This window comes from Glarea lozoyensis (assembly GCF_000409485.1).
Source record: "Glarea lozoyensis ATCC 20868 chromosome Unknown GLAREA20, whole genome shotgun sequence".
Lineage (NCBI taxonomy): Eukaryota > Fungi > Ascomycota > Leotiomycetes > Helotiales > Helotiaceae > Glarea > Glarea lozoyensis.
The window spans coordinates 279,493-304,534 of NW_007360995.1; the positions used below are offsets into that span (position 1 = coordinate 279,493).

Below are 25,042 nucleotides of genomic sequence, written 5' to 3' on the forward strand. Positions count from 1 at the left end.
AAAATCTAAGCTCTATAGTATAATAATATTATAGCTACTTAGAATAAAGTACTAGTAGCTTCTAAGAGAAACTTATTATATAAAGATAGAAAACTTAGAGTACTAAGCTTATATACTTTAAAATTTATCTAGAAATTCTATAAAGCTCTAGAATATAGTTATTAAGAAATTAGAAGAATCTTCTAGAGAATTTAGTAGTAATACTATATCGATAAGCTATAAACTCTAGTTAAGAAAGTAGTAACTAAGTATAACGCCTATATTTAGAATAAGTCTATATACTATATACTCTATAGACTTATAGAATAAATATTTATCTTAAAGAAACTATAGAGAATAATATTATAAGACTTTATTATTAAACTTCTACTATTAAGAGATCTAATAATAAGAGTTAAATATAATATAATTCTAGTTATAATAGAAAGACTTACTAAGTATATAATTCTAATACTATATAAGAAGTTAAGTACTACTAAGAAGTTAGTATATACTTTTATCTAGTATATAGTTATAGATTATAGTACTTTAGAAGAAATAGTTTTAGACTAAGATAAACTATTTATATTTAAATTCTAGATAGCTATAACTATCTATATAGAAATAAAGTAAAAGCTATTAATATTATTTTATCTATAAATAAATAGAGATAATAAAAGAATAAACTAAGTAGTTAAAGTATACTTAAGGTATTATATAAACTATAAGTAGAATAATTAGATTATCTTATTACTAATAGTCTAGTTCTTATATAATAGTATAGCTATAAAGATAATATAAGTATTACTATTTAAAGCTAACTTTAGTTATAAGAAAATAGTATTCTAAGAATCTTATAACGTATCTATTAATAGTTAGATAGAAAGAATTCTTATTAATAACCTTTTCTCTCTTTATAAATAACTTATTAAAGAACTTAAGTTTATCTTAAAATAAAATATATTCTACTATAATAGAAAATATAGTTAGAAGTCTATACTAAGAGAGAGAGATAGAGTTTATTTAGTTAGATAAAATATCTAAATAAAATAACTAAGTAATAAACTAGATAATAAGAAACTAGAACTATTTAAAATTAAAGCGTATAAGAGACCTTTAAATTATAAACTAGTTCTACTAAAAAAATATAAATATCTTTCTAGTATTCTATATATCTCTTCTTAAACTAGTACTACTAGAAGCGCTATTAGCTCTAGTTATAGAAATAGAACTAGTAAACCTTAATACTAAGTATAAAGTTAAGAAAATTTTAGACTATAAACTTATTAGAGAAAAACTATATTATCTAATAAAATAGAAGAACTACTTATAATTAAAAAATATATAGAAACTAATAAATAATTTTAACTATACTAAGTAGCTTAAGAAGTTCTACTACTAATATCTAGAGCCTTCTAGAAAGACCTAGAATTAAAATTTAGATTAAGTAGTAATAAATTATAAGTAGAGAAGTTATTAGGCGGAGTTAAGTAGACTAGTAGTTATTCTACTTTTACTTCTCTTTTCTTCTTTTTTCTCTTCTTCTCTTTCTCTTACTACTCTTTTCTCTTTAACTTATTTAACTTATCTAGTAAGTTAAGATTTACTAAAATTATCTTTTATTTCTATTTCTAAAGAAACTTTTACTACTAGTAAATATAAGTATAACGAGCTAGTATCTCTTAGATCTAGGCCTTAGTCTACTTATTCTCTAGAAAGAGTTTCTCTTTTTAAACCTTAATACTTTTCTAGTTATAAACTAAGAGTATTTAATTTATCTTCTTAATATTATATAATTTACTAGTAGATATATAGATACTATAGCGACTATATTTTAGGTCCTAAGAGACTATATACTATTTTTCTATCTTTTTATAGTAAGAGTAAAGTACTATTTTCTTTCTAGTTAAATTAATTTATTTACTAAGAGCTATAATATTAGAATATTTTATTATATAGTTAAGTAGTATATTAGAGAAAAGAGAAGTCTATAGCTTTTAACTAATATATTTCTTAGTTATACTTAAGTATATAGACTCGCTAGTCTAAATAGAGAATAGTATTATAAGTAGCGTTAGCCTTAGTATTATAATACTTCTAAGACTAAAGGTCCTAGAATTAGGCGAGATTATAGAAATTAAGTAATTTCTAGAACTACTATCTAGTAGTTTAATTTAGTTAATATTAGCTATATCTAGGTTAGTAGATAGACCTCGGTTTAGAGTACTATTATATAATAATAAAAGTTTAATAAGTTTACTAGATAAACTTATTAAACTAGCTAGAAGTTTAATAAGTTTAACTAATAAACCTATTAAACTTAAGAAAAGAAAGTTTTATATAATAACTATAATTTCTTTAAATAAAAGCTTTATACTTAACTTATTATAGTAATAGTATATTATCTATTTAATATACTCTTATTATAATAAATAGATCTCTAAATCTATAAGTAATAATCTTATACTTACTTCTTAATATACTAACCTTATAATAACTCTAGTCTACTTTAAGTAGAACTAAATTATTATACTAAGTTAGATTAGTAGTAAAAGTAAAGTTAATATAACTAGTAGTTAGACTAATATTAAGTAGTAAGATAGTTTTCTTACTAGATAAAGCTATTATTAATAATTAAGGTATACTTAGAATAAGTACTTAAAGTATTATAATTTAGATATTCTATATACTATAGATAGAGGTTTTATTAAGTTAGTATATAAGTAAGTATATATAAGATTATTAGGTTATATACTTAAAGGTATATTTATTATAATAAGAGTAAGTTAAGTATAAAGCTTTTATTTAAGAAAATTATAATTATTATATAGAACTTCTCTCTTTTAAGTTTAATAAGTTTACTAGGTAAACTTATAAACTTTTATTATTACGTAATAGTACTCTAAACTAGAGTCTATTTACTAATCTAAATATAGCTAACCTTAACTAAATTAACTTATTAGATAGTAGTTCTAGAAATTACTTAATTTCTATAATCTTATCTAATTCTAGAACTTTTAGTCTTAAGAGTATTATAATACTAAGACTAACGCTACTTATAATACTAAGACTAAGAATTAAAGTAGTTTATTATTTAAAGATAAAGTATAAACTAGTTTAACTAAAAAGTTAAAAGAAAGAAGCTTAAAACTAAAAACTAGAAGTAATAAACTAAAAGTAATAATTACTACTTAGTTATATTTAGCTAGTTAGAGAATATTAATAAATAGAAATATTCTAGTAAGATTTACTTTTACTAAGCTATAAGCTTTATATTAGTAATTTTAGTAGCTATAAATATTATAGTATTTTCTATAATAAATTTAACTAAGATTACTATAAATATAATATAGCTAACTAGAGTTCTTACTTACTTAATTAGAGAAAGTATTAGTCTATATAGTAATATTATATAAAAGAGTATACTATAGCTACTATATAAGTAGTAATTATATTTTTATATTATTATAAAATCTAGATATCTATACTTAATTATTCTATGTATTTAAATAGTAAATAAAGTTTAATAATAGTATTATAAGTTAAATAATTCTATTATAGAGTAAAAAGAGACTCTTTATAAATTTAAGAAGTAGTAATAATATAATAATAACTTTTAAAACTAGTAAATTAAAAGTATTTAAAGAAGATATATAATATAACTAAATAAAAATAAATAGAAATTTTAATATATTTATAGATCTTAAATTACTTAAACTTAATATATATATATATATTATTTTATTATAAAGTATATTTTAGTATATAGAGATAAATATTAAGAACTTTATAATTAATAATTTATTTTATAATTATATACTTATTTCTTAAATTTCTTGTAAGAGTAGATATTTCTCTACTTTATAATACTTCTTACTTTAGACTTAATTAGTAACTTTAACTAAAAGTCTCTAAAAACTATCTTCTTATATACGTAGAATACTTTTATAGTTATATTCGCTATTCTACTTCGAAGTATTCTTATTAGAGATTCTATAGCTAGGTAGACTATCTTTAATCGAAGTATATACTTAAGCTAGAAGCGGTGCGGGGTTAGACGACTCTATAAGAACGCTACTACACCCTTCTTCTTAGTTTATAAGTTACGCTCCTTCCTTCGCGCCAATTAATCTAACGATATCTCTTAGCCCTAGCGCCCGCAATATATCAAAAGTAGTAGAAACCGTTAATGCTGTGGATTCGACCCTTCCCGACATCCCTAATCTCTAAACAATCCATTTCCAGGCTAAGGTACTTGCAGAGATGCAAAATGACAGTAAAAGCAGCTTCCCCCTTGCGACGGTTTTTGCAACAGCCCACGTAGCTACGCCATTCGTGTCAAAAGTTTTGTACTATCCAAATTCAGATTTTGCCATAAAGCTCGCAGCTGTCCTCGTCTCGTCTGCCTTTGCGCTACTAGTAGCATCCAGCTCGCTCATTCCCGAGTGTCTGGGCATCGAGATCACGAATTATGTAGAGAGGGCCGAAGATGCTTCTTGTGGGCAGCGATGTGGAGGTGATTCTGATTGCAAGGATAAATCCTGTCTACTCTGCTCCTGTGGGTATCTAAGTCGACTTTCTATCACTGCACGAGCAATAAATGTAATATTGGGTTTTGACTACCTTTTTAAATAAACAGTGTAAGAGCACCCCTCCACCCAAATATCGTTACGCTGGGAGTTAGAAGGCTTCATTGACCACAAGCATCTCAAGGACTAGATATGCAGGAACGGGGAACTGATGCAGCTTTATTCCTGTCCTAGTCTACTTTACTCTGGATGAGGTGGTAGCGGTCGCGAGTGTAAACAAACCTTGAAATTGAGTGTCTACAAATGATACTGTCGGTTCATCAGAATTCAGGTAATATCGTGTACACGGTACGGGAGAGCCTGAGAGGCTCAGTACTCTCCCTTAACCATCACCGATTTAGACCATATATTGTACCGCATACTACGACGATTATACCGTACCGTGCACACGATATTACCTGAATTCTAATGAACCGACAGATATACATCAGGTTTTGAGATCTCGACAGAAAGACTGCTTTGCATCAACAAGTATGCGTGTATTCGCTAGTCGCGTTTAATGCATTACCCACAAGTATAACTCTCCCAGTCATCAACATCTCCCCCTGCTTTAAATTTCGCAACAAGCGGCCAAGTACAAAGCCTCCTCGTTCTATTCTCTCCATTTGTTGGTCCCCAACTCTTGATTCCTTCAACCGGCTCCGTTTTATTTTCCACCCAATCGACGATCGCAGAAGAAAAGCCATACTGAGCAGGCACATACGGATACTTGGCGACCTGTGCGCCACAATGTCCACCCCCAGGCACCATCACAAGCTTGATAAAATCATTCTCCGCTATAGTAGTCTGAGATCCCATCGTGGCTTTGGTAATAGCTTCGACATGTTGCATTGACCACATGGGAGAGATCATCGGATCTGCCCAGCCGGCATAGACGATCATTTTCTTGCCGCTCTTTCGGAAAGAGGTGAAATTGGTAGTGACTGCGTCGATGAGTGGGCCAACGCGTGAATCCAAGAAGTCCACGTCGGACGCCCAATTGAATGTCGATGGGTCATAGGATAGGTTTCGATATACCAGATTTTGCAGGATGGGAATGGTGATTGCGTTTGACATGGCGCCTTGGACCTGGGGTAACGACCAGCCACCCTCAGAGCCGAGTGCGTATCCGGGGAATATAGATGTACTTAGCGAGTCTGAACGAACTGGTCCTTGATATAAAGCTTTTGCCGCAGAAAGTTGGGAAGGCGTGAGACATGTAATGTTCTCAGCGTGATGAGCGGCTGTACAGGCCAGAGATGAGATGTTGAAGGGGCAGGCGAGAGGATTTTCAATCAAGTTGTCTGCTACACCGTCGATAAGATCACATTCTTTGATGACGCTGGCTTGGATGAAGTCAAGAACCGGTGCTGGAAGAGTCGTTGCGTCGGTCTAGGTGATGTGAGTGCGTAAGCGAGGTAAACACCAGGAAGGGAACCTACCTTCGTCTGTTGTTGCCCCCATAGGAAAGCAAGTGAGAGATGTGTGAACCAATTCGCAGGACATCCAGCGATAATCCCATCAAATAAATCCGGATGGAACTCTGCCAGCGAAAAAGCCTGCGCACCGCCTGTCGAACAACTACGAAAATACGAATGCCGTGGCCGATACCCGTAGTAACTTTCCATCAGTGACTTCGCAGCTGGTGTAAAAATGCTTATTGCGTCGTGCAGCCAGGCTTTTACTTGATCTTCGTCATGGAAATATGGTTGATAGACGCCAGGTGCACCGAGGCTAGTTCCAACACCAGCATCGTTGTCAGAGAACAAATGGCCAGCGTTGCCAGCAGCGACAGCGAAGTTTAGCCCACTGTTCAAATCGTCCATCATGTCATCGTAATTGATGACTCCTGCCTCGCCTCCGTTTCCAAGTGCCATCAATCTCGAGGGGTATTTCAACTCCGGTAACCATAGTGCAAATTGAAGGGAATTACTTCTACCAGCGCCCATCGAAACATTTTTACCATAGCGGATCGAAACGAGAAACTCGCAAAATGAGACTTCGTTGACGATCCCTGAAACATTCAATGTGCCCGTGTCGTAATATGTCACATTAAGAAACGTAGCAGGGAACGCAGCGCTGAACGATGCATGCGCAATTCCAGAGCAATCAGGAAAGACAGAAGATCTAGCCGCGACCAGAGCGCACGAGGCGACTGCAGCCAACGAGATGCGGAGAAGAGTAGACATAATGAGCTCCCCAAGAGAGATGTCCAAAAAAAAACGACACCTTGCTTACTTTATAGGAGGACAATACATATAACCGGACGAGGTATAAAATGTACTATAATGAAGGAAACCCCGGACGAAATTCTTTTGTAGCGAGACAGAGGTACGAGTACGAGCAAGTCTAGAGCGTGTTAATACGCTCTAGAAGTTACTGGGCGGTTACTCATTCGTAAAAGTGTTTCTCCGTTGTGGAAACTTAATTTGCAAATCATGGGTCTGCCAAGCCTCTTTCGCTTCCGGTTAAATAGCTACTGAGCTTTTTTGAGGTAGTAAAGCTTACACTGCAAATTGCCAAGTTGTGCCTAAATTCCTATCTATAACCAGCCTTTAGCCGAAACTTAAGCCTCTATGTTTGTGGCTACAGCACGGCCCGTCCCTAATCCTCCTATTGTTTTCTAAGTAGACTAACTCTTTTTGCTTTTAAAAAAGACTACAAAGAAACCTTTAAGAGAATATTCGATATATTCCATGTATTTAAATAGTAGTAGGAGATTAAACAAGGTATATTACGTCATGTGATGCCTAGTCCTCTATTTCTTGGAAGCTAAAATACAAAGTGTGTGTTTATTTTATATAATTAAAACCCTTCTAAGGATTTACTCATTTCTCAAGATATACAGCTACTGGGAAACAAGCACATTCTTCTAGAACAGAGCTCTTTCATGGGAAGTTTAAAAATTGTAACATCAGTTACTAAAATAATACCAGAAGCTGTGTAAATCAATCTATCTGGATTCGGGTAGTCTCGTTTTCCACCCACAAACATTCGAGACCAAACAGAGTGTACGGGATTTCACCGAAAGATGAGCAAAAACTTATGGTGACGGAGAAGCCACGACAAATGCCATCAAGACATATATGATGCGTCGGAACCGGCGAGATTGACCTTGGAAGACGCGCAGGTACAATGCGAGCACCGACTAAGGCAGAATCTGATTCTGCATTTCGTAGACTCTGACATGCGTGGTGTAGTGCGAGAGAAGACAGCGAGGTAGAAATCTTGGAAGTACTCCCCATATTGGTCTGCGTTTGTTTGCAGCAACGGATGGTAAAGAGGACAAAGGAGAGGGTGGATGATTGGGTTCTAGAGAGGGAATTTACCCGCTACGAGGGACTGGGGAAAGCAGGTGGCCATTTGTTGCACGACAGGCAGGCTCTTTCAAGAAACACGAGATCTGTCGCCTTGTTTGTTATTACGAGAACATCGCACAAACGAACCAATGGCGTCCTGCTTCTTGATGAATCAATTGACAGCGGGCTCGAAGAGTCAGGGCAAGATTTCAAACCGCTTCACTCTGGCGAAGAAGGCGATGTAGCGCTGAGTACCTGATTACGGTTCAGAACAAGCAATTCCCGAATTGGATCGGCTTTTTGTCGCTGGTCAGAAGTTGTTTGTTTTGGCGATTGATTTCAAGAATAAAGATATAGTCGTCGTCGAAATATTGTAATCGCCCATGTTCATTTTCCTCTAATGACAGAAGCAAGAGCATTCCTCACTTGGCTCGGCTTTATCTTCATCTTCTGAGAATTTTCAGTCCACACTTCCTACTCAGCCATGAGCGAGATGCCAGAATGCACCACACGTCAAGATACACCAACCGTCACACCCTCATTCGTGTACTACACATCTGAACAAAGAGCTCATTCTGCAGCTCCTACGCTGCGACAACCTCCACGATGTACATAGCCAAGGGAACCTGCAGATCAAACCCAGTATCCCAGAGTCAACTCGTCAGCCTACTAAAGCGATTTGGCGCGACTAATTGTCATTAGCGACATCGCGGAGAGTAGCCGGAAGATATAAACAATTATCAGTCATCAATTCAGCGTGCGGAGGCTCAGCGTATCGGCGTCATGGAAAGCGAAAACAAATAATTGAAATTCTACAATTCAACAAGGCCCCGAAAGAATCCGAATAAATCACGGGCTTCATGTTTAGGATCCACACAATCACGAAGTCGCACAATCGAGAAAAACCGTGTTCGTTCACCGCTAATAAAACATAGACATACTTGTAGCTCTATCTGGACTGGTTAGCACAATGATGGTTGAAGTAGAAGATCAATTATTGGCCGGGATCTGGAAGAGCGACTTTATAACGTGTTTGTGCTGGCACGTTGAGTGGGATCATCCATTTTTACTTGGCATGTTGCATCGTGGTGAAGATTTGCCACCTGTCCGACCTGAGAAGTGGCGAGCACCGTCTTGGAGCTGGGCATCAGTCAAGCTTCCTGTATTTAATGTCAAGATGTCAAATCCTCGAATGTCCCATTCGATCTTAGCAAGTATTGTGGAGGTAAAAGTAGATGCTACTCCCACAGGCGCCCTCAAACACGCTTATCTACGGCTTCGGGGGTCATTATACACGGCAGAATATCTTGAAAGCGACGACTTGCCTATTGATGGTTACCAAACGACTTGGCTTCAACTGCTTCCGAACACGAAAATGAGAACTATAGTACACCTTGATGAGCATTCACGTTTTGGACCAGATATGATCAGAAGGCTTCATTTGATGCCCCTAATTGTCCGGCATTGTCCAGAGGAGGTGTCTATAACATATGGCCTATTGCTTGAGCCCACTGGAATTCTTATGGGCATTTTTAAGCGTTGCGGATATTTTGTAGTATCAGATTATGTTCTCCCGGATCGCATGTTTCATGGTACACGAAACGCTGAGTGGATTGAATATGAATCATTTAATGCTGAAAGCGGTCAATACACGATTTGTATCTTGTAGTAGCAGATGTAGACTCCTGTATTTTAAAGTATACAATCTATTTAAAGTGCTATATTTTACTATAATACTAAGATTTAAAGTAGAAACCTTAAGTTTCTCTTTCGAGAATATACAGTAAGAGTTAGGGCTATAGCTTCTCTATACTCTAAGTAAGATTAGCTCTCTACCTTAGATTTTACCTTTTTATTTTAGAATCTTCTTAAAAATTATACTTTTACTTAATTAACTCTAGAATTCCAATTGTTTTGAGGATAGGGGAGAGGTAGTAGGAAACAAGACCATTGCCTGAGCACTACGAGAATACGGCAGTGAGAATGATGAGAATGCAGCGCTTGCGGTTTCCGGGCGTTCGAACCATCTCTGCCCAATCATTGCTCGTAGCAGCTTGTTTCTCGAGACGTAAAGTTTCCCGGATCTCATAGTACTCGAAGCTAACAAAAGAATCCTGAACACCATTGCCGTGGTACTTGGTCAGGATACTCAATGCCTCATCATCTCGTCCTTTGCTAATGAGCCAACGTGGGGATTCTGGGACAATGTAAACCACTACCAGCTCAATACCAGGCATGAGGTATTGGAGTCCGGTGGGCAATCGCCATTGAATGTGTCCCGTGAGAGTAGTGAGTGTGCCATAAGTTGTCCATGCTACAACTATGGCGCCCTTCCGTAAGTCAGTGGAGAATCAGAAGAGACTAAAAGCGTTGGCTTTACGTACTAGGTACCAAAGTGTGTTGTGTATAGTGGTTACCTTACCACGATGTTTAGGGTGTGCTAATTCCGTGATCAGGAGTGGGCAGGTCGCATTAGAAATGCTTGACCCAAATCCGATGAGGAAGCGACCGGCGAGATACATTGGGTCAGGGTTTGAGGCTGGAGGGAAGGATTGAAGGAGAGCACCAAGCAAAATGAACGAGGCATCCGATAGCTGTCCCATGTCTTCGTCCAAAACCATCTGCAAGGTACGGGACGACTGGCAGAACAGCCAAACCGCCAATTATTAGGCATGGCACCGAATATGCCAAGCCGAGAGCCAACAGGGCTGTCGAAGTCTGGCCAAAATTAGTTTAGACGTTCTAGGACAAATATCGTACCGCGATGCTTTTCTTACACGACTGCCAGGTATTCATTGTTTAAAGTCCATTCAGAACATTCCATCATACCCGGGAGTTGTAGAGCCGATGAAGAGGAAGGGTAGTATCAGGTACAGTTTCCGAAATTGGGTTTGCTTATACCAAAGGATGTCATCCGTTGAAGGGGGTTCTGAATCCAAGGTGTTTGGACTCTCCTGCACAAGTGTTGTTGTCTCCATCTTTCCGGAATCCATATTGACTTATCGAAGATAGGGAAAGTCTTGACAGTGAATTAGAAATCTTTGCCTCTGTGATGTTCTGATCTTTTGGTCTGAGTGTGATGGATACGTGGCTGGCTTATGTATTCTACAATACGCACTAAATGCCAATCTCTTGGGCCTTGAACTTGTTCTAGAACTACTAGAAAGATGTATATCACATTTTCACAAGATGGCCAATAGAATGAATGAGGTGCAATAAATCCGAGAATTATGCGAGAAGCTGAAATATTTATTTTGTCCTAGTGTGCGCATAATAGTGAGGGCGAACGATGCTCCTTTCCGAAAAACGTTGCAACATACTTTGTACGAGGGCCGAAATCGTGAGTACTGCATGGTGCGTTAAACAAGACACTCAAGGAAGGAAAAGCAAGTACGGACTTGTGTACTGCAAACTGTACCTTCGCACGGAGAGCACGGTCCAGACTCCAAAGTCTGGGGATTACATGGGGCAGCCTGAAAAAGCTCTTTTGAAGTTAAAGAGAGCCACAAAACTACCAGTAGGAGAACTGAAAATAACAGTGGAGTAGAAAAGATCCACTAAGAGCCCACTCTCGTACATTATGCCGGATCAGCTTACCCCACGGACCCAACCCCGCCTTTGAGTTAGTGGCTGCTCACATCTTCGTATATATTCCGAAGATTTTCCTTCTTTCGCTCATTATCGTTTCCCGTTACAGAGTATGGACCACATATTAGCCGTTTCGCCAGAAGATTCGAGCAACCTGAAGCCGTAGTCGCCAGCTCCACCACATTAGTAATTGCGAACTTTGTCCACTACTTACCAGCACGAAACTTCACAAGAAGTTGACCCAGTGAACTCAAGTCGACCCACCACGAGGAAAGCGTGTCGGCGATCTCGAAATGCCTGTGACGCGTGCCGGACACGGAAGGTTAAGGCAAGTACCCAATAAAGAGAGACTTCGGAGACCTTGATCATTTTGACTGGGTCAATCGAAGTACTTCTGATTGATTACATGCGCTAAATCAGCAATAGTGCATTCATATCGGCCAAAAATGTGAGACATGCATGGAGGTGCAGGTACCATGTACTCACAACAGACCCCGGAAGAAGAGGGGTCCCCGGAATCGGTATGTTTAGAAGGAGGCAAATAGCGAGTCATTGTTAATCATTGTTCAGATATGTACTGGCTTTAGCGGAGGCCGGCATGGTGTCTTCACGAGGAGATGATTTTCCCTCTCCGGCCAGCACTTCTACTCTAGCAGCTGTAGTGTCGCACTCTTTCTCCATAATCGTTTCGTCAATACTCGATAAAATTGCTCCTACTACTGTCATCAGACACATCATAGATGACTGGTTCGACGTCATTCACTCCGTCTATCCTATTCACTATCACGCTATTTTTTTGACGCGATTGCAAAATAGTGACACCACACGCGATCCGGTACGTATGTGCAATGCAGAAAATACTGTCTTAAACATTCTTGTTATTATCCACTGCGTACTATTACACACAAAATCCTAGCAGTAACGAAGATAACTGTCTAATTTCAAGTCGTGTTTATTTAGGGTTTTCTAGCACTTGACCTCCCCCGACAAATGTTTGGCTCAATTACGACTCCAGCGCGCGTCTCGACATCAGGGGCCTGTCTCCAATTATCGGTGGCGGGTCCAAGCCAGGCGATTATCCTTCGAGGGGAGCCGTACCCCACGCTTTTGACATCTGGAAATACAACACCTCTTCATTCGACTTTATCGCACCCGACCTGTATTTTAATGACCATGAGAAGGTGTGTGAGAAGTACCAGCATGGCGACCAGCCACTGTTCATTCCTGAGCAGAGACACGATGATCAAGGTGCCCGACGGGTCTGGCTCGCGATCGGAACATATTTGGGAATAGGCACATCACCATTCGGCATAGATTCGCTTGAAGCGGAAGAATCTCCTATTACCAAACATTATAGATTGCTCAACTCAATGAGTGAGCACATTCTGGATGTACAAGCCAACCGGCCAGAGGATATCATGGGCTTCTTCTCTGATGAGCTTGAAATTATAGTCGATGAGCCGAAATGGGGAAGCACTTTCGGCGAGTTCAAAGTGACCGTCGAGCGTTCCTTCGTCTGTGGTAAACTAAGTCTAGGTGCAGGGATACTAATTCACCAAGGCGATGGGAAACTCCTTTTGCTAGGCTAGGGGTTCCAGGCCCTTTCCAAGAGTGTAGATCCCAAAGCGACTTTCACGGGAATCTTGTGTGCGCAGGAGAAAGAGATTGTAAATAAAGAGGGTTTGCTCAAGACGGGTAGAGTTTTAAACGGCGATGAGACTCGGAGCGGTGTATTTGTGATTATGCCGAGCGAGGCACTAGATTATGCTGGGTTCCCAATTGCGGTTACAGTTTCTTGTAGAACTATGATCGCAGAGTGTACTGCATATTCTGTTTTTGAAGAAGCAGACGATTTTTAAATAGCTATAAGTCTATTTAGATAAGTTGTAGATATTAGCTTGTTCTAGTCGTACACTTGTCAAAAGGGTATATCACTTTACAAAATAGCTACTTGGATTTATATTTAATTTATTTCCAACAAAGCACAATGTTTGAGTAGACTAAAGCTTCAATATTATCTCAACATTGGCCTTTCCCGTTCAGATTACTTTATTTCCTCTCCTTGCTTAATCTTAAGATATTCTCAACAAGCTGATATAGACTTGCGCCTCCTATACTTTTATCTAGACATTTATGTTTCTATCGTCAAATGCGTACTAGTCGTACAGTCAAATTGTGAATGATAGAGTAAAACTCAGCCCTCTAATCGCAGCCAGATTCGACGACCTATACACACTAGTCGGATTTGTGTCTAGATATCCTATTATGAAATGATTCCAATATCGGCATTTCGTTATCGTACGATGTGTCGGATTACTTTCACGAAATCTGCAATTCAAAAACTTTGCCATCTCGTATCGATATAGGTAAGACTTATGTGCCTCTTCACACGGATTTTGCATTCGTCCGTGGCATTATAAGGTCTCCTTCGCAGCATGCGATCTTTCTCCATTGACTTCAAATTCCTAATTAAACATGAAATTCTTTACTCTATTCCTCTTAGCGTATGCCATGTTGAAGTCCTATGCTGGGGTGAACGGCGAACGGCGAAACCTTCGAGTATAACATCACCGAAGACAGCTATTTCTATAGCCAATCGCCCTCCTCTCTTCCGTCACGTGGGTAATTATCAATCCAACATTCGTACCACTAAATATGAATAGCGGAAATGCCGGGGCGTCTTCCTGGCAGAAGACCCATAAAGCAGTAGCAATGGTATCCAAAATGACACTCGAAGAGCGCACAAATATTATAGTAGGAAATCCACGCATCAATGGCTGCTTCGGTATCATAGGTACTGTGCCCCGTCTCGGATGGAATGGGCTTTGTCTCTTAGACGCAGGTCAAGGGTAAAGATCAACAAACTTTGTCAATGCTTAAGCTTCTGGAATTCATGTTGGCGCGAGTTGGAACAAAGACTCAGCCTTTCGCCGTGCCACACACATGTCCGCAGAGTTCCGAAGGAAAGGAGTCAACGTAATGCTAGGTCCAGTGGTCGGAGCACTTGGAAGAGTAGCCCAAGGCGGCAGGAATTGGGAAGGCTTCAGTAATGATCGTGAGTGATTTAGGGACCTTGCCTCGAACACCTGTTGATACTAAGTGAACCTTGTGTAGCAGATCTTGCTAGTAGTCTCGCGTATGATATGGTCAAGGGCATTCAGGGTACTGGCGTCATCGCATCAGTGAAACATTTCATTGCCAATGAGCAAGAAACAAATCGCAATGCTATGTGAGTTTTGTTCTTAGTCAACGGTTAAAAGCGTTGTGTATCCTAGCGAACTAGAGAAGCAAGAAAGGGGCTTGCTTTTGAACACACAATGCATATCTACTAACACGCGCAACGGTAGCAAGTCAGGTGCTGCCTCGGGAGGAATTGGCGGTGCCGATGGGCTGCCATCATTTGGCCTTTCGAATTACAGTCAAACCATTGAATTACTCTCGACTAATATTAATAATAAAACGATGTACGAGCTATACCTGTGGCCCTTTGTTAATACTATTTATACGGGTACTACATCTGTTATATATTCTTAGTAGAGAATTAATATTAGTTATAGTTATTGTAACTAGAATACTTAGAATAGAATCTTTCTATATAAATAGTAGTATATATTTAAATTATAAGATATTAATATATTTTACTTATAGTAGTTAAAATCTAATTATTTACTTAAAAATATAAAGTAGTAAAATCTTAAGACTCTTAAATATAAATATTTATAAAAGTTACTATTTATTTAATAATTACAAAAGAGTAGTAGAGTTTAAATAAAGTAATTAAGTTATTAGAGAAGTAATTCTTAAGAAAGTAGATCTAGAAGTCTTTTTTAATAACTTTAAAAGGTTTAAAAAGTATAACGATATATTTACTCTATATATAGTAGACTAGAGTTTTGTCGGGTTAGTATATAAATAAGTATATATAAGATTATTAGGTTATATACTTAGAGGTATATTTATTATAATAAGTATAAGTTAAATAGATAATATACTATTACTATAGTAAGTTAAGTATAAAGCTTCTATCTAAGGAAATTATAATTATTATATAGAACCTCTATACTTCTAGAAGCTAGAAGTTAGAATCTTACTACAGTCTAGAGTCTTCTACTCTATAGAGTCTAGAGTCCTCTAAAACTATAGACTTCTATTAAGCCTAGACTCTATTACGTAACTCTATCTAAAACTAAGGTCTTTCTACTAATTTAAATATTACTACTATTAACTAATTAAAGCTATTAGACGGCGGTCCTAGAAACTACTTAGTTTCTATAACTTCGGCTAATTCTAGGACTCTTAGTCCTAGAAGTATACTAATACCTAGGACGACACTACTTATAATAAAAAGACTACTAGTCTTTAGAATTAGCTTTACTTTAGAATATTATATACTTATAACAATTCTAATGTCCTATATACTATAGACAGAGGTTTCGTCGGGTTAGTATATAAGTAAGTACGCACAAGATTATTAGGTTATATACTCGAAGGTATATTCGTTATAATAAGAGTAAGTTAAACAGATAATATACTATTACTATAGTAAGTTAAGTACGAAGCTCCTATCTAAGGAAATCTTAATTATTATATAGAACTTCCTTTCCTTAAGTTCGATAGGTTCGCTAGTCGAACTCGTCGAACTCCTAGCCGGTTCGATAGGTTCGCCTAGCGAACTTGTCGAACTTCTATTATCACGTAACGGCACCCTAAACCGGGGCCTATCCGCTAACATAATCATTACTAATATTAACTAAATTAAGCCATTAGACGGCGATCCCAGGAACTACTCGATTCCCGTGACCTCGCCTAATCCCAGGACCTTTGGTCCTAGGAGTATCACGACGCCGAGGCCGACGCTGCTCGTGACAATACTCTTATTTATAGAATTATATTTTATATATTTAAATATTACTTTAGTTAGTAATTAATTTAATTTATAATATTTAAGTATAATTCTAGTTATTTTAAGATTTTTAACGATTTTGATATTTCTACCCCTGACCGGGGTAGCATGGGCCACAAAAAATACGTCACCTATAGTAGCTAAACGGACAATCTTAAGTCCGACTACTATAAAAGTTTGTTCGGACCACGACCCTTTCCCTTTAACGAAGTCGTATTTAGTACCTCCAAACGCAAATAGCTGGACGTATAACGAGGATCTAGCACGAGTGCTTGAGAACCATGGCTCCAGGTTTGGCATACCGCCACGACGGACAACTACCTAGAAAGAAACTGCGCAAAGGAACTCACAGCTGTCTGCCTTGTCGGAATCGCAAAGCTCGTTGCAAATATAGTGCAGGTGATCAAGCATGTGAAGGATGCCTTTCCCGAAATCTGAATTGTGTCGATCAGCAATCCGGAGACACATTGGCTGAAGTTGGGAGGAAGAGAACGACAAGCCAGAAAAGGGATGCAGAACTTGAAGTCCTTGTCGGCCAGGTACTGCAGAGACTGACAGAAAAAGACGAGGATACTGGTTGTACAAAGGAAGAGCAGCGTGCGATTGCGGCTCTTGCGAAGGTGCAGGATGGGTTGACAAGTGGTACAGCTTCTGCTAACAGCAAGATGTCTGCTGAGCTTTTGTTATCGGAAGCGAGGTCGAAGGAATATCCTGTTACGGATTACGACAGCCCACTCCCCAAGGGCCCTGTGATGACCTTTATCGATGGTCGTTTTCAACTTCTCAGTGAAGTGGGAAGCGCCTTCGTACTTTCATCCGCCGAAGAAGGCAAGGCTGATTGTATTCAAGCTTCAGCAACCACGGAGCTGAGAGCACTTATACCAAGCTCATCTGACCTCAAGTTGATCCTTGGAGCTGGCCAGTCAGGCTGGAGGATATGGCAAAAAGCATTCCCTGACGTAGCATGGGACGACCTTGACAGTACTGGAAATCCAAAAGCGGACAGCATCCTTCTTCGAATTCTCCAAGCAGCGCAGTCTCCAATCCCCACTAATATCGCGAAACTTGTTCTGTGCATTTCGCTGAATATCCAGCAACTTCCTCTAGAGACAAACTGGAGTCTGGCACGTCTGCCAACATCCTCATCAGAATTGGAAAAGCACTATCTTAATCCGGTAGAAAGCTTTCTAGCATCTGACGAAAACTCCGCCTGTACTGTCGAAGGGTTAGAATGTATGATGGTCCAAACGCGGTTATACATCAACATCGGCAAGCCACTCAAAGCCTGGCTGGTTTTTCGACGCGCTGTCAGTATCGCTCATCTCCTGGGACTACATCGCCAATCTGCCACTTCAAGCGATCGTATATCGACTCGCAAACGTGGTTTATGGCTCCAGATCTGGCAAGGAGAGCGATATTTATCACTTATTTTTGGATTATCTCACTCAGTTTCGGATGAGCAGTTTGATTTGGAGAGCTATGAGAGTGAGCTACGTACGAAACCTTGTGGTGAGCAATTATTGCTTCGGATCAGCGTCATTGCCGGATGCATCAGCCAACGAGATCACAATATCACAACAAGCAATAGAGCTCCAGACCCTCAAATTACTCTTCTCATAGAGCAGAAACTCGAAACAGCCAGGATGTCAATGCCTGAAGGTTGGTGGGAGACAATGCCAAACTCTCAGATGTCACTAGAAGCTATCACAGACATGACCGCCGCTAAATTCGCGTTCTCGAACGTGAAAAAGCTACTTTATCTCCCCTTTGTGCTGCACGTAGGCACACATCCTTGCTATGAACGTAGCAGAACGGCGATCTTGGATGCGTCTAGAGAGATGATTATGCTTTATCTTGTTATGCGGGATGATGACAGGCCTTTGTTTCATGTTTGTTACGTTGCTGATTTTCAAGTTTTTACTGCTGCTTTGGTTCTTGTTTTGGATCTTCTCGATTATGGGAGACCGTTTGAGAGGTTGGAGGGCGGACAGAGAGATGGCGATTGGAGGATCATAAATAATATTACTGAGTGTTTCACACGGATTGCCTCCAAGTGGCATAACAATGTTGCTGCGCAGGCTGCGAAGATCTTGGAGGATTTAGTGAACTTCAATGACGCTCAGAGTGGTGATGATATATACGAAGCGTCGATTCCGTACTTTGGCAAGATTTCAATCAAGAAGAAGCTTCAGTCGAGGGGGCATTTGTTATCTTCTCTCAACACGGAAGCTTTGCCGATCGCGCAGGAACACACGTCGTTGTGGGACACGGCGGGGGACAGTCTTGTCTTATTCGACAGCTGTGTCGTACCACTTGAAGACCCGTCAGGGTTGGATTGGATGGCAGATATAAATTTCGATCTTTGTGACGGGTGGGATACATTATCTCATTGTGCTCTACTAGGCTGATAGAACATGACCGCGCTATAATGTATGCCAGCTCTGTTATGATTCTATTGACAAGCTGACCAATCTGTCTGTGGCAGATTTATTTATGGGATGGTTTTTACGCAATGTGCAAGCATTAGAGGCCATTGCTAGCGAAAATTAGAGGGGTACTATATTCATAATCATTTGGGGTGCCAGTCGGGACAAAGAATCATGAGTGGTGGTTGGCCCGGTCGAATTGATAAAATCGAAGATTCGTCCGCCACTACCACTCCCTCAGCCGACCTTAAGTACTCACATATTTCTCACCTCAACAACCAACAGTATCATCCAAACTCAAACTCCAATTTTCATTTTATAATCCCCTTCTCTACTTCTTCCTCAGAATAATCCTCCCATAAAAATGAAGCCTAACCTCCTTCCCTTCATCCCCTCAAAACTGTTCGGCGTCCCTCAACCAACCCAACTCTTCACCGGCAAAACAATCCTTATCACAGGCGCCTCCACTGGTCTCGGTTTGGAAGCCGCTTTTAAATTCGCATCCTTGGACGCCGCCAAAATTATCCTTGGGGTTCGAAACATTTCGAAAGGCAATCTTGCAGTCCGCGCCATCGAAGATCGTACCAAACGCTCCGGCGTCGCAGAATTCTGGGAACTGGATATGAAATCTTACGCCAGTATTCAGACCTTTGCCAAGCGTGCGGAGGGGCTGGAGAGATTGGATGTTGTGGTGCTAAATGCGGGCGTTGCGCCGAAAAACTATACCATAGGAGAGGAAGGCTGGGAGTCAGCGCTGCAGGTGAACGTGGTTGGAACAGCTTTGTTGAGTTTGTTGTTGTTGCCAAAGCTGAAGACTGCTGTGTCTGGAGAAGAGCTGGCGCATTTGATCATTGTCACCTCCGAAGCACATCGCTGGCTTGAACCGAGTGATTTGCCTGATCCTACCAAATATGGCGGTAGTATCCTACACGCTGTTAATGCATTGCCTGATCATATGGAGCAATGGGATGGCTTGCTGCAGAATGCAAGGTCGAAATTATTCGCTATGTATATCACGCAAGCTATCGCAGCCCTGGTAGAGGATGAGAATGGAAATCCGGAGGTTATTGTGACGGCTACTTGTCCGGGGGCTTGTCGATCAGAGCTGATGAGGGATATGAAGAGTGATTGGGCCGGGAGGATTGGAATGGGGATCTATGAGGGTCTGTTTTGCAAGAGTAGTGAGGAGGGGGCGAGGACTTATGTTTTGGCTGTGGCTGTGGGATTGGAGGGGCATGGGGGTTGGTTTAGGGTTAAAGAGATTGCAATGTAAGTCACCGATCTGGTGGAGGAAGGGGCAAAGAGTTGTTTGGCGTTAGTTGTGACTGTGATTATTGCTGACCGTTTCATACAGGCCCGGGACACTCGTGACAAGTGAGGAGGGGAAGATACTCCAGCAAAGCGTGTGGATAGAAATTATCGAGGAATTGAGTGGAAAAGTACCTGCTGTGAAGTATTTGGTTGGAAAGAAATCATGAAAGCGTTCGGTACGATGAAAATGAGACAAAATAGGCAGCCTATATGATGAATATCTAAATAGAAATAGAGCTATACCTTATAAAAGCAGTTTCTAGTGTAGGAGTTAACGAAGTTGAAGAGGGTTGAGTCTTTCCGATATCTAGTGGTAACTACAATGCCATTTGAACAGAGTCATTCGTTCTGCATAAACATAAATTTGAAAAAAATTCAATCGGATTCTTTCCTCCACACTATTGACTAGAATGTATTCAAGAATCAAGCAAGACTAACTTTCATGAATATGGGTGCCGTTTGCAAGAGTCAACTTTAGAACATGATGGGAATATATAACTTAAAATAGAGATCGCCATGTTACCCCACATGCAAGCTGTCGCCACTTCGAAGGTAGGTCGTCGCCGTTTCCACTTTACTGTTTGGCCACAGTACACGTTTAATTAAAGGGGCCGCAAGGCTATCTATGGTATGGGTGGTGGCTTTGATCTGAGTCATGTAGTATTCGGTAAAGTCTCCAGGACCTTCTGCTTGTGTGGGGTGAGTTGTGTGCATCTTTAGTTGGCCGTCATGATAAGTTGAAGTAATTGTGTAGGCATTACCGTCGTAGAAGTAATGTTGTACAGTACGATCTCAATCTACGGAAAAGAAAAGGGAAGTCCCTACGCATACACAATTCTTGTTCTGCAAACTACTTTCTGCCTGTGTCTCTTGATCGGCACTAGAACTCAAGGACGAGTGTGTTAAGGATGTGGATCTTAGAGCGATACCTATGCCGGATATTGAATATAAATCGGCAGTCACAGGTGACCTGAAAAGCTACCTTAATATTTTGAGAGAAGGATATTTGTAGAAGCTTATGAAAGAATAAGAACTGTTCTCTAGAGCTACTTTTCTTTTAAGATAGATGTTTGTCTAACTATTTACAATTCCACATTTTCAAGCCGCTTCGTCTAATAAATTGCTAAGCGATCGAGAAATCCGATTTTGATGTAAGCTATATTGACGTCGTTGTCGCATATTGGCCTCACTAAGTATTTCGGAAGTTGCTAATCACTGTAATAACCTCTAAAGGGGAGGTAGAAGGAAGTAGTAACCGAATTGGAGCTATTGAGTAGAAAATTATGTACAAGATTCCAACATTCGTTAATTTCAAGTGCTAATGCATTTTTACAAGGTTCTATTTCTGGGATGTCGTAATGTGACAGCTCGCGTGGAAATGTAGAAAAGACGTCAAAACGTGCTTTAAATTACTATGTGTCTCGCTTCTCGCACTTTCCAGGTTGGTTCTATATTCGCTTCGCGGCATTCAAGCGATCAATTTCCTGGTAGAGCGTAGCGGAAATGATGAAGTCAAGACTGTAGGCGAACTAGACATTGAGTCAGCAGAAGTTAGAAAGACTAAAACTTACAGATTAAAGCTTCTGAGGTTCTTCCTCGTTGACAGATGGTTTACTGTAACATTACGCGTCACAGTATCTAGTTCCACTACTTTGACAAACCTCAGCCTAAGCCCGATGCCTCAACTGCCAATTCCGAAGCGAAAGAGAATGCCTCGGCGCACACGACATTCTCCGTCTGGAAGCCGGAATGTGTCTCTACGGCCACGATCTCGACGAGAACACCACCCAAATCAATTACCAAACTTGAGGAATTTTGCAAAGAGTATTCGGCATCAATGACTCAAGAAGGAGTATGAATTGTAGCGACGGGTGGCGTTCAGTGCTCCATTGTTGATTTCTGCGATTATTGGGGATTTAGATTTACGGCAGCTAATGTCGAGGATGCGGGCAAGCCATCGTAGAAGTCTTCTCGAAAGCCATTACATTGTCCTACAGTTCTGCAAAGCAACCGCCTATCTCCAACATATGATCCTCTGGCAGTTCTGGAGCAGGATAATGCAATTATACTCTTTGAGTTATTTGCATCTTTCAAAGTGGGTCCACGCCTCATCCTGGCTTGATTTTTTGCATTAATGACATTCCGAATTTTGCCGTCTTTGGCATAGAATTACTAAGTTTCTCGGCAAACCCGAACAGAGACTAGAGTAACTTCGACATCCTAATTGAGGCCTTTATACACGGCAGCTTACAAGTATCTAGAGAACATCCCGGCGGCGGCGGATGAAGTATAAGGGTAGTTTCTAATCTTTTGCCAAAGGTCGGGAAAGAAGTAGGAACCTCGGGTGGCGTGGCCAGTCCATCCAAACAGGGAACATCATCTCCTGGTGTCGCGGGTGAGGGCTCATTTTCCGAAGAGATGGAAGAAGTCTCGAATATGTCTAATGGCGACGCTACCAAGAAACGGAAGAAGGTTCTAGATTAAGCTTTTACTATAGTAGCGTTCTAGGATGTTTAAAGCTAGTTCGTTGTATAAGCGTGCTAGAGTGTTCACCGGATCTCTTATCTATTTCATAGTAGGAAGAACTTACATGTTTCTACGTAAAGGATGTTCTGATATATATACTCGAAGGCTTTCTGCTAACTCTTCCGTTGACAGCTTCGGTGAATTACTTCTCAATAGACTCGGAATATTCGCGCATTCGCTTTTCCTTCTCTTGGCTAGATGATTAGGGCATCGTATCGTTCTGCGAACTGATTCGAAAGTGGTGTTACAGGTGCTATATAAACTGTGAATCTATTTTTGATGTAGGAATCAAAACTTGCGCTAAGGGAAGAAAGAGATAGTAAGGGCAGGACTACTCGTTGGCAGTTCACTGTGGTTCACTGCAGGTGCGGTTCGAGATTTCATTACGTAATCACCATCACGTTGTACCACGTGATTTTAAGGTGGAGCGCAACTTTGCTGCCTCAATCGAGTTACTTCCACAAGTATAGTGGAACGTTTTGTAATCTAGCATATCTGCGGTTTAATCATCGTAATAAACATTACAGTAGGTTCAAGTAATTAATACTCGGTGATGCTTAATGTTTTTGTCAAAGGCCCACGAGTGGTGGGTCTGTTCGACGCTCCCCGCTATGGTTTCCAGGCCAACCCATGTTCATTGGGCATCACGATAAGCACGATAACAACGAACAGAGCCACGGCTTACAGCTCTCGTGAACATCTATCATCTACCTGTGCGCTAACATGTCTGCCTTCACATCTATCGAAATTCGAGATACTGCGACTCTCCGTCCTAGCCCCCTTCCCGCGCATTACGAGTTTCTCCAAGCACCAAGTCCACGGCGGAAATATCGAATCAATTTCCGGCATCCAGCATATGCGCATAATGACAACCTCCTCTTCACTCTGTATGCTTGGGATCATGCTGATGGTGGAATTCACCATGGTTTAGCACACTGTGCTTGTTCAATCTTCGCAGACAATCGCATCGATGGTTACTTCAGCAGAACCTGCAATGATGAACATGGCGAGCGCATCGATGCTGCTTGGGACGATATCCTACCAGCCGCAGACGCAGACTATTACTTCTATGTTCCCTACCCTTCTGGTATATTGAATACCATCCCTCTCCAGAATGATACTTGCTGATTTGGTAATTCCACTCTGCAGAATCTCCATCACCTCCTCCCAACGAGTCCCGAACACCCTACCGCTGGCATATCGTGACGAACTTTCAGGACTGGCAATTTCCACAAGTTGCACATGAGGTTTTTACTCGCTGTGCCGGCTCCCAGGACACCGTTACAAATACTTCTGCGCAGTCAACCTTGACAGCAGCGATACGCCAGCGCGACCTCACTTGTCGAGTGACAGCATTCGAAAGTGGCACCGAAGTTGCACATTTGGTTCCCGAACACGAAAGACAATGGTTTTTGACGAATTCTATGACAATGTGGAATAACGACTTGACATTGGACTCTGAAAACCTACTGAGAGACCTCAGCAATGCAGTCCTTCTTCGATCGGATCTGCATACGGCCTTCGATCAGCGCAAATTCGTCTTCTTTCCCAAGGGCCCCGACGACCTTGTCGTGCATATGCTGGAACCAACCACCGATATTGGGCAATTATACCACAACACGCGTGTCAGCATTCCCCAATGCAGTTTGGAATTCTTGTATTCGAGGTTCGCGTGGGCCATATTTCCTTCCCTTTCGGGATTTCTGAGCAGACCAGGCAGAAGTCGACTCGTCGTTCGACTGAGGGGTAATGCGGGCGAGCGAGTGGTAGAGGAGGTCAACACAAATGCGCTTTCACTGGCAAAGAGAGCGACGGCTTCCCGTAGCATAAGCCCTACAAAACGATCTAGAGCTGTGGCTGATCTGGATGAATGTGATATTGAGTACAATGAAGCCAAGCGCAACCGAACCTACCAAATTTCGAACACTCTGCCTTCGTTCAACTCTACTCTGCCAACACTTGACGAAGATAATGACAATCAGCCAAAAATTCCGGGCTCTGAGATTGAAACAGCGAATAATCCACACTCTCCTACCAGCTTTGAGATCAGTGAATCTCACGATATTTACTCAGAACAATTCCGTATCGAAAAGCTTCGGTGGGAAGCACTGAAACATCAAAGGCCGAAAGGATACATCGCACAACGGCCAGAATATGACAGGAACAGACCAGCGAGGGAAGAGCTGGAAATGATGGGCGTAGAAATCAGAGACGGATTCGATGATGATGATTTTGGGTAATGAGCTGCGGTGCGAAGCTACTTAATATAAGTTTATAAGGCCTATTTTAAACACGTTTATAGTAATACGAGTATCTAAGGTTTAGATAATAGTAGGATTAGATAATTAATTAAATAGCTGCGAGTATATATAAGATAAGTTAAATAAATAAAGAGTATACTAAATATTAATAAGTCTACTTCTAATTAATATCTCTAGTTTT

At 40.1% G+C, this 25,042-nt stretch overlaps 9 protein-coding genes across 9 annotated transcripts; 7 read left to right on the forward strand and 2 right to left on the reverse strand.

Moving 5' to 3' along the window:
- Positions 1 to 5,072: 5,072 nt before the first annotated feature.
- GLAREA_13054 (alpha/beta-Hydrolase) lies at positions 5,073 to 6,736 on the reverse strand (the record flags this gene model as incomplete). Its single annotated transcript, XM_008084533.1, has 2 exons — positions 5,073 to 5,939; positions 5,990 to 6,736. 2 exons carry the CDS (start codon positions 6,734 to 6,736, stop codon positions 5,073 to 5,075), a joined length of 1,614 nt encoding a protein of 537 aa, XP_008082724.1.
- A 1,594-nt stretch (positions 6,737 to 8,330) lies between these two features.
- Positions 8,331 to 9,515, forward strand: GLAREA_13055 (uncharacterized protein; the record flags this gene model as incomplete). Its single annotated transcript, XM_008084534.1, has 2 exons — positions 8,331 to 8,454; positions 8,782 to 9,515. 2 exons carry the CDS (start codon positions 8,331 to 8,333, stop codon positions 9,513 to 9,515), a joined length of 858 nt encoding a protein of 285 aa, XP_008082725.1.
- Positions 9,516 to 9,807: 292 nt separating this feature from the next.
- GLAREA_13056 (MFS general substrate transporter) lies at positions 9,808 to 10,467 on the reverse strand (the record flags this gene model as incomplete). Its single annotated transcript, XM_008084535.1, has 2 exons — positions 9,808 to 10,176; positions 10,231 to 10,467. The coding sequence occupies 2 exons, from the start codon at positions 10,465 to 10,467 to the stop codon at positions 9,808 to 9,810; spliced, it is 606 nt and encodes a 201-aa protein (XP_008082726.1).
- Positions 10,468 to 11,893: 1,426 nt separating this feature from the next.
- On the forward strand, positions 11,894 to 13,023 carry GLAREA_13057 (uncharacterized protein; the record flags this gene model as incomplete). Its single annotated transcript, XM_008084536.1, has 3 exons — positions 11,894 to 11,955; positions 12,005 to 12,181; positions 12,450 to 13,023. 3 exons carry the CDS (start codon positions 11,894 to 11,896, stop codon positions 13,021 to 13,023), a joined length of 813 nt encoding a protein of 270 aa, XP_008082727.1.
- Positions 13,024 to 14,377: 1,354 nt separating this feature from the next.
- On the forward strand, positions 14,378 to 14,667 carry GLAREA_13058 ((Trans)glycosidase; the record flags this gene model as incomplete). Its single annotated transcript, XM_008084537.1, has 2 exons — positions 14,378 to 14,489; positions 14,549 to 14,667. The coding sequence occupies 2 exons, from the start codon at positions 14,378 to 14,380 to the stop codon at positions 14,665 to 14,667; spliced, it is 231 nt and encodes a 76-aa protein (XP_008082728.1).
- A 1,951-nt stretch (positions 14,668 to 16,618) lies between these two features.
- Positions 16,619 to 18,745, forward strand: GLAREA_13059 (Zn2/Cys6 DNA-binding protein; the record flags this gene model as incomplete). Its single annotated transcript, XM_008084538.1, has 1 exon — positions 16,619 to 18,745. One exon carries the CDS (start codon positions 16,619 to 16,621, stop codon positions 18,743 to 18,745), a length of 2,127 nt encoding a protein of 708 aa, XP_008082729.1.
- Positions 18,746 to 19,127: 382 nt separating this feature from the next.
- GLAREA_13060 (NAD(P)-binding Rossmann-fold containing protein) lies at positions 19,128 to 20,241 on the forward strand (the record flags this gene model as incomplete). The annotated part of the gene is made up of 2 exons (XM_008084539.1): positions 19,128 to 20,032; positions 20,118 to 20,241. The coding sequence occupies 2 exons, from the start codon at positions 19,128 to 19,130 to the stop codon at positions 20,239 to 20,241; spliced, it is 1,029 nt and encodes a 342-aa protein (XP_008082730.1).
- A 1,670-nt stretch (positions 20,242 to 21,911) lies between these two features.
- On the forward strand, positions 21,912 to 22,558 carry GLAREA_13061 (uncharacterized protein; the record flags this gene model as incomplete). The annotated part of the gene is made up of 2 exons (XM_008084540.1): positions 21,912 to 21,926; positions 22,394 to 22,558. The coding sequence occupies 2 exons, from the start codon at positions 21,912 to 21,914 to the stop codon at positions 22,556 to 22,558; spliced, it is 180 nt and encodes a 59-aa protein (XP_008082731.1).
- A 765-nt stretch (positions 22,559 to 23,323) lies between these two features.
- GLAREA_13062 (uncharacterized protein) lies at positions 23,324 to 24,840 on the forward strand (the record flags this gene model as incomplete). The annotated part of the gene is made up of 2 exons (XM_008084541.1): positions 23,324 to 23,687; positions 23,750 to 24,840. 2 exons carry the CDS (start codon positions 23,324 to 23,326, stop codon positions 24,838 to 24,840), a joined length of 1,455 nt encoding a protein of 484 aa, XP_008082732.1.
- Positions 24,841 to 25,042: the final 202 nt, after the last annotated feature.